Source organism: Clarias gariepinus, chromosome 2 (assembly GCF_024256425.1).
Source record: "Clarias gariepinus isolate MV-2021 ecotype Netherlands chromosome 2, CGAR_prim_01v2, whole genome shotgun sequence".
Lineage (NCBI taxonomy): Eukaryota > Metazoa > Chordata > Actinopteri > Siluriformes > Clariidae > Clarias > Clarias gariepinus.
Window position 1 is genome coordinate 620,619 of NC_071101.1, and position 7,991 is coordinate 628,609.

General features: G+C 40.3%; 1 protein-coding gene across 1 annotated transcript; it reads right to left on the bottom strand.

The window, feature by feature from the left end:
• Nucleotides 1-4,682: 4,682 nt before the first annotated feature.
• LOC128543053 (uncharacterized) lies at nucleotides 4,683-7,681 on the bottom strand. The gene is made up of 3 exons (XM_053513354.1): nucleotides 7,591-7,681; nucleotides 5,614-5,964; nucleotides 4,683-4,952 (listed from the first exon to the last, which is right to left on the bottom strand). Exons 1-3 carry the CDS (start codon nucleotides 7,649-7,651, stop codon nucleotides 4,705-4,707), a joined length of 660 nt encoding a protein of 219 aa, XP_053369329.1. The 5' UTR covers nucleotides 7,652-7,681; the 3' UTR covers nucleotides 4,683-4,704.
• Nucleotides 7,682-7,991: the final 310 nt, after the last annotated feature.

Sequence of the window (7,991 nt, forward strand, 5' to 3'; positions counted from 1 at the left end):
CTCAGCTCTTCAGGACTGTTTCGAGAGCACTGACTGGAACATGTTTAGGGAGGCTGCAACTTACGGCAACTTCACTGACTTGGAGGAGTACACGTCATCAGTGACCAGCTACATTAACAAGTGCACCGATGACGTCACTGTCTCCAAGAGCATCATCTCACGTTCCAATCAGAAACCGTGTATTACTGCGGTAGTGCGTGCACTTCTGAGGACCCGAGACTCTGCCTTCAAAGCGGGAGACAAGGTGGCCCTTAGAAGACCAAGGGCCAAACTTTCTCGGGCCATCAGAGAGGCGAAGCGCGCACACGCCCAGAGAATCCACAATCACACCGCCATCACTCACTACAGGACGACATCACCTGCCTGTGACAGTGACGGCTCCCTCCCAGATGCGCTAACCAACTTCTACGCTCGGTTTGACAGGCAGAACGACGTGGCGGCGAGAAAGACCACCCCTCCTCCGAACGACCAGGTGCTGTGTCTCACTACAGCTGAGGTGAGAAAAACTCTATGCAGAATCAACCCACGTAAAGCTGCTGGACACGACAACATCCCAGGCAGAGTGCTCAGAAAATGTGCTGAACAGCTGGCAGATGTTCTCACCGACATCTTCAACATCTCTCTGAGCAGCGCCGTCGTTCCTACGTGCTTCAAGGCCACCATCATCGTCCCCGTGCCCAAGAAGTCTACTGTGTCTTGTCTTAATGACTACCGTCCCGTTGCACTCACAACCACCATCATAAAGTGCTTTGTGCGGCTCGTCATGAGACACATCAAGATCCTGCTGCCCTCCTCACTGGACCCACTGCAATTTGCGTACCGTCCTAACCGCTCAACAGACGACGCCATCTCCACTACACTTCATCCTGCTCTCACACACTTGGACAAGAAGGACACATATGTTCGAATGCTGTACATAGATTTCAGCTCAGCATTCAACACTATCATCCCCCAACAACTGATTGGGAAGCTGAACCTGTTGGGCCTAAACACCTCCCTCTGCAACTGGATCCTGGACTTTCTGACCGGTAGGCCTCAGTCATTACGGATCGGGAACTGCACCTCCAGCACCACCACACTGAGCACTGGGGCCCCACAAGGCTGTGTGCTCAGTCCCCTGCTGTTCACACTGCTGACTCACGACTGTGTAGCAACACACAGTTCGAACCACATCATTAAGTTCGCTGATGACACGACCGTGGTGGGTCTCATTAGCAAGAACGACGAATCAGCGTACAGAGAGGAAGTGCAGAGGCTAACAACAACCTGTCTCTGAATGTTGGCAAGACAAAAGAGGTGGTTGTTGACTTTAGGGGGACACGAGGCGACCATTTTCCGCTGAGCATCAACAGCTCCTCTGTGGGAATCGTCGAAAGCACCAAATTCCTGGGTGTCCACCTAGAGAAGGACCTCAGCTGGTCCCTCAACACCAGGTCCCTACACAAGAAAGCCCAACAACGTCTCTTCTTTCTGAGAAGACTGAGGAAGGCCCAGCTTCCACCACCGATCCTGACCACCTTATATAGAGAAACTATCGAGAGCATCCTGAGCGGCTGCATTACTGTCTGGTTTGGGAATTGTGCCATATCGGACCGCAAAACCCTACAGCGGATAGTGAGGACAGCAGAGAAGATCATCGGGGTCTCTCTCCCCTCTATTGAAGACATCTACACCACACGCTGCATCCGCAAAGCCACCAGCATTGTGGCTGATCGGACACACCCCTCTCACACACACTTCACACTCCTGCCATCTGGAAAAAGGTACCGAAGCATTCGGGCCTCACATCCAGACTGTGCAACAGCTTTTTTCCACAAGCCATCCGTCCCCTCAACAAAAAGGGACTGAACTGATAAACACACACACACACACACATACACACACACACACAAACATTATCACACAGCTTAACTCAACTACCTCAAAATATTGGGACTGGACTGACTAATCAACACAAGTGCAGACACACTGACCTACACCACCAAATTATCGTACACACCAACCTGTAAATGCTTCACTGTTTATCTTTTGCACAATGATCATTACTGGACTACTTTTTGCACTAATTTCTCAATTCTTGCTGCTGTTTTAAGGAATGTTTGTTTACCCACTGCCTCAACACCATATTTTATGTTCTGTTATGTCGTGGTTGCGCACTGTCACTTTGTTGTTGCTCTTGTTTGCACATTTGCACGTGCACTTTATGTTGTCTATAAAACCTGTAGTTATACTTAGCTAGTTAGTTTTTGTTAATTTATGTTGTAATTTATGTTAGGTCTCTCTGTCCTGTCTCTGCTAGCCAGCTAACTAGGCCTCTTGGTTAGCTAGTTTAGTGTCTCTGTTAATTTATGTTGTAAATTTATGTTGCATGTAACACCTTGGTCCTGGAGGAACGTTGTTTCGTTTCACTGTGTACTAACTGTATATGGTTGTAATGACAATAAAGCCTACTTGAACTTGAACTTGAACAACTGGTTTTCTAAAAGTTGCATTACACAGGGTGTACTGAGCATCAACCATTCCCAAATCCACAGAACCAGAAACTAAAAGATTGTTTATTTTTCTATACAGTATATTAAAAAATCTACAGAGAAACACATGCGATATGTTATATTTATTTAACATTATGTGTCAAATAATCAAATGTACCTTTAGTTAATTAGTAAACAGTAAATGCTAGCAGGACTTCCACATTAAACTCTAATTAAGGACGGTCTGTGAAACCTCAGGTACGTTTTAATATACAAGATATTGGCAGAGAGTGAATATACAGTACATCTCTTTACCTTTAAAACCCAAACGACACAGATACGTGTCGGCAACTCAGACTACTGTGACAGACTACTAAATGAGGATTAAAGAAAGGTGCTCATACAGAAGCTTTGCTGGTGTGTGTTAATGAGGAGGCTTCAGACTTCAAACTGTGTATTTGGATTTTTGGATATGTCAGGTAGAAGAAACATTTATCGCTACTTTTATGAAAGGTAAATCTTTCCACTACAAGGATATAGAAATGAGGATGCAAAAAATGTAGAACTCTCAAACAGGTAAAGGCAAAATAAACATATTATTTTTGGGGTCATAAAAACAACAGAAAACAACCATAAAAACAGATGATCCTGTGTATTTGTGCTATTTCTTTGCCTGTGTGACCCAGTTTCTAATTGTTTGACTGGCTCAGTCGTGTTTGTATAGCTGGTAAAAAAAAAATCATGTTGCCTATTTTGTGCTGAAATAAAGGAGACGTCACTATATACTGCACAATCCTGAGCCCCATATGTTTATAAAAAAAAAAAAAAACTGTAAAACAAATGAAGGACTACAGACGATAACCCATGTGCTTGTTTTGATGTTAGGCCAGTGTGACGGTCTTGCCCGGGCGGCTCGGCACAATGAGGATATAATGAGGAAATAAGGATTTTGTTGCATGAGAAATAAATCAGCTCCACAGCGTGTCTCATCAGCTCTGCTGTTTATTCAAAACAGTATTATTATTTTAAATTCTTTATCGAATGAAATCTTTTAGCTTTGTGATCGTAGTGGAATATTAACAGTTACAATAAACATTCTCAATAAATTACTTTCATTATGAATTACGTGCATTTAATCATTCTCAACTCTTGACAAATTACAATTAATCCATTAAACCTTTTAAAACAACATTTTTTGTAACATACCTGCACAATGAGGATATAATGTGGAAATAAGGATTTTGTTGCATTAAAAATTATCAGTGCTACATAAAACACATTCTCAAGAAAGAATAATAAAAAGTCAAAATAACTCAATATAAAATAACGCATTCCATGCCAAATGAGTAATAACAGTTACCTAACAAGTTCATACAGGTATGAGTCCACAAAAAATATGTGTTTTCAATAACTTTTAAACTGATATTTCTCTAATAGTTTTAAATGTACAACTAAACCACAGCATCTCATCAGCTCTTATCCACAGATCAAATACCATCACAGCCCAAACAGATGACGCTGTCCTTATTATGCATTAAATAAAAACCTTTTTAACACTCTGACACACCTGTCTCTGTCACTGACACTCGTTTTTTATATATACTGTATAGTACCATTTTTGTGCTCTGTCAGGTTCACACTAATCTCCTGCACTCAGGGTCTGTCTCACCATGATCAGGACAGTTATGAAAATACATCACACGCCACAATTTACTATCCATTACCATCAACTTTCTATATAATAATATTTTGTGTAACAATAAAAATGTAATTTATGATTGGGTACTGTGAGCATTTATTATTTATTATAACAGATGCTAAAACATTTATAAAGCAAAATGCAGAGCAAGGTAAAACAGGATACTGAACAACATTAATGCTCCTGATTTATTAATACTTATTTACAATAATGTGACCTCAAGACATGATTAATCTGTTACTAAAACCAAAACTATTTATACTATAACTGATGTTGTTGTTTTCTGTGTCTGATCACACTAAAGGCAACTACTGTAGTGAGGAGGAGGAGCAGAGCAGACACGCCCACACCTCCAAACATCAGTATCCTCACACACACACTCGATTCACCTGGTGAGAGAGAGAGAGAGATTATTAGGGATGAAATGTTATGCAAAGGGTTATTTTATTGAAAACCGGTGTGGAATAAGAACAGGCAACAATTAAGCGTATTTAGTCTCTCAGAGGTGTTTATCTTATCTGGTACCCTATTGGCTCAGGGTCGACCGCAGACCACTTTCTGTTTTTTCACACGGAGATTCAACCTCAAAATGACTATAGTGCTCAAAGTTCCAACTCTTGGAGAACACAACACACACTTACCGTGAGAAACTGAATGTAGAAATGCATCTGTATGCATATTTAATAGTGAATTGTCCAGTGTCTTACCCGTGTTCTCCTCCCTGTCTCTCTCTCCTGGAGGTTTTAGGGTCGAAAATGTTTCTTTTGGTCCTTCTTCTTTATCTGATTAGAATTAAAACAATGAAAATTCTTACTGAGTCACTATTTCACATCCTCTCCAGCAAACCACATGGTATTATTATTATTGTGTGTGTGTGTGTGTGTGTGTGTGTGTGTGTGTATGCCCACATTTCCCTTTCCTGTGTGCATATGTGAATTCTGAATGAGGAAGAAAGCTTTTTTTAATCGCATATGCATTAAAGTAAAGCTAATGTGCAAATGGGACTCGAATCATGACCTTCTGATCAGTAACCCAGAGCCTGTAATGTAATTGTAAATATGAAATGCTTGTTAAGCTGCTGAGCTATTCAGAGAATAAAATGATGCATATGTGCTGTTTTTGGAAACTAATCAACTTGGATGAAATCAGAGTTTCTGGTTTGCATGAAGTTACATCACACCACCTGGTTGTGGATTATTTTCCTGTACCAGCACACCCCCAACTATTTCTTTTCTTCTTTATATTGAACAAATAAATATGTTCACTAGACCTCCTCTCGAAGTCTCTGGGCTATAATGGTCATGTGACCTCCTCTGATTGGTGACGTGTCTACTTTATTTGTACCGTCTTTATCACTGGATGTTTATCTTCTATCTGCTTTTTCATTTACATGCAATATATTAATATAATAATAAAATGAAGCGTGCAATAAAGTGCACAGACCTTCAAACTGTAGTCTGGTCGCTCTGCCGAAATGCATCTGAGCAGGCTCGGCTGTAATTCCGCAGAAATACAGCCCCAGATCTTCCTTCATGATGTTGTTGATGGTGAAGGTAGCTGTGGTGATCTGACTGTCTGGCCTCAGGACAAATCGATTCTCATCTTTGCTGTAATAAACAGGGAGGCTTTTCACAGTGCGGGTTTTCTGTGCTGAGATCAGGAGGGTTAAGGTGTAGAAACTCAGTCGATACCAGGCCACCTCCTCATGATCGGTGATGTCACACTGCAGTGAAACGCTGCCCTTCTCTTGGACAGTCCGTGTGTACGGCGATGTTAAATTTAGAAGAGACAAATCTGAAAAAATAACAAGCATTTTAAATGTATAGTTTGATTTAATATGCACAGGGCACAGTTTCACCTTCACCTCCTGAAGTGTTTGGAGTCTGAGGTTTTCCTTTAGTTTAACACCGATGATTCAGGGCTAATGTTAAATGAAACTTCATTAATCTATTTTTGCATACTTTATAGCAACTGTCCTCTCATCAAACAAAAGCAAAACACAACTCTTTGGTAATAATCCAGCATGTCATTGTTGAAGATGAAAGGGTTTTGTGTGTATGAGGTCCAGAACTCCAGACATAAAGTACAGTAAAGCACGGTGATGGAGCACCATGACCATGACATGGACCTGCTTATGGGAGAATTGTAGCATATACAAGGAGAATTGAATCTCATCAACCAAGCAACTGTGTTGAAGGAGAAGATTAAGATTTTAACCAAATATAGTGTACAGTAACTTCACCCCAGAGAGAGAGAGGGCTTGTGTGACCAAGCCAACCATCTCATAGGGACCTTATGGGAAATTTATGTTGATGAGTCCATCAGATAGATTCTAGTGAAATTGAGGAACTGAAGGCTATGGGCTAAGAGAAATACAGCCTACAAAAATACAAATGTGTAGAATCTGCTTTTTTAGACATATCTTTGATCATGCTTATAAAATGTTTTATTTATTGTTGTAGAATAACTACAGATAGATAGCAACTCCAAAAGTGTTTGAATACTTAAATTGTTCATCAATTAATAAATAACAACATTCATAAAATAACCCAAAAGTTTTCATTTGTTACAGCTTCATGCCACTTCTCCTTTCTATCTGGTTTAAAAGATAGACTCGTGATTGCAGTCGCTCGATAGTTCAGGACTGGAGTTTCCTACAGTCTACCTGAGCCTCCAATAACCAACTGGACTCCATATGAACATTAATTAACATCTCCTGTTATACTGAACTTCCAGCCTCCTAACACCCAGTATGAGTGCAGATCAATCCCTGCTATCTGTTATCACCCAGATGAGGATGGGTTCCCTGTTGAGTCTGGTTTCTCTCAAGGTTTCTTCCTATTACCATCTCAGGGAGTTTTTCCCTCAGCACCGTCACACTCAGCTTGTTCATCAGGGACGATCTGATCATTCTGATTTACACACACTCACATCTCATACACACTTAAATAATTATTTTTACTGTGTTAAACTGCTTTGCAACAATGACAATTGTTAAAGCGCTATACAAATAAGATTTAATTGAATATCAAGACCACGCTCGTTTATCAAGTTAAAATTTGTTTTTAAAAAATTCTGGTCTTGCAAAACGCTTGCAGAACGAGTTACTTACAATCAAATGTTCCAGTGTATTTATTATTTGATGCTGTTGGTCTTTTGGCTGCTCCCAGCACGGGGTCACCACAGCGGACCATGTATTTATTAATCGATGAACGATGAAAAAAAAATCACCATAGATTTTTTCTGTGATTAATAACTTCTTGTTTAGATTTAAAATCAAAGGACATTATATCCTTACAGTTCATACTGTTTATAATTGTGAAATGTTATTTTTTATTCAATGCTGTTTATCTAAATGTATTTATAACCAGTTCTATGAGTTTAATAATTATCATAAATATAAATATAAAATCAACATACCAGTAGTAACAGTGTGTATATTTGCATGCGACAGCAGAATGAAGAACAAAAGTGTTTCCATCTCGAGGTTTTGGAGCAAATGACAGCTCTGCTCCAGCGCGCCCTCGGGTTCCAGATTGAAACCACATTGCAGATAGGGCAAGATCTAACTTCCTGTCTACATCACAAACAACACACACACACACACACACTGGATAACTGTGTGTTTGTATACCACCTGATAGCTTTTTAAACATTTAATGTGCACTTCTCCCCACACATTCATTAATAATTCAATCTCATTTTAATGTTATTCTTGATGCTTTATTTAGAAGTAATTTCAGGTTTTAAGTGCATTCCAGGGGGCATTCAGGTTTCTAATACTGTGTCCAGGCCCGTAGCCAGGGGGGGGTTCGGGTGGT

What these genes read in the sequence shown, in the direction of transcription:
- LOC128543053 (XM_053513354.1), bottom strand. Translation starts at nt 7,651, where the DNA reads ATGGAAACACTTTTGTTCTTCATTCTGCTGTCGCATGCAAATATACAC. An exon ending in TATACACACTGTTACTACTG is followed by an intron (nt 5,965 to 7,590) that starts GTATGTTGATTT and finishes TTATTTTTTCAG; the next exon opens with ATTTGTCTCTTCTAAATTTA. An exon ending in GACCAGACTACAGTTTGAAG is followed by an intron (nt 4,953 to 5,613) that starts GTCTGTGCACTT and finishes AATTCTAATCAG; the next exon opens with ATAAAGAAGAAGGACCAAAA.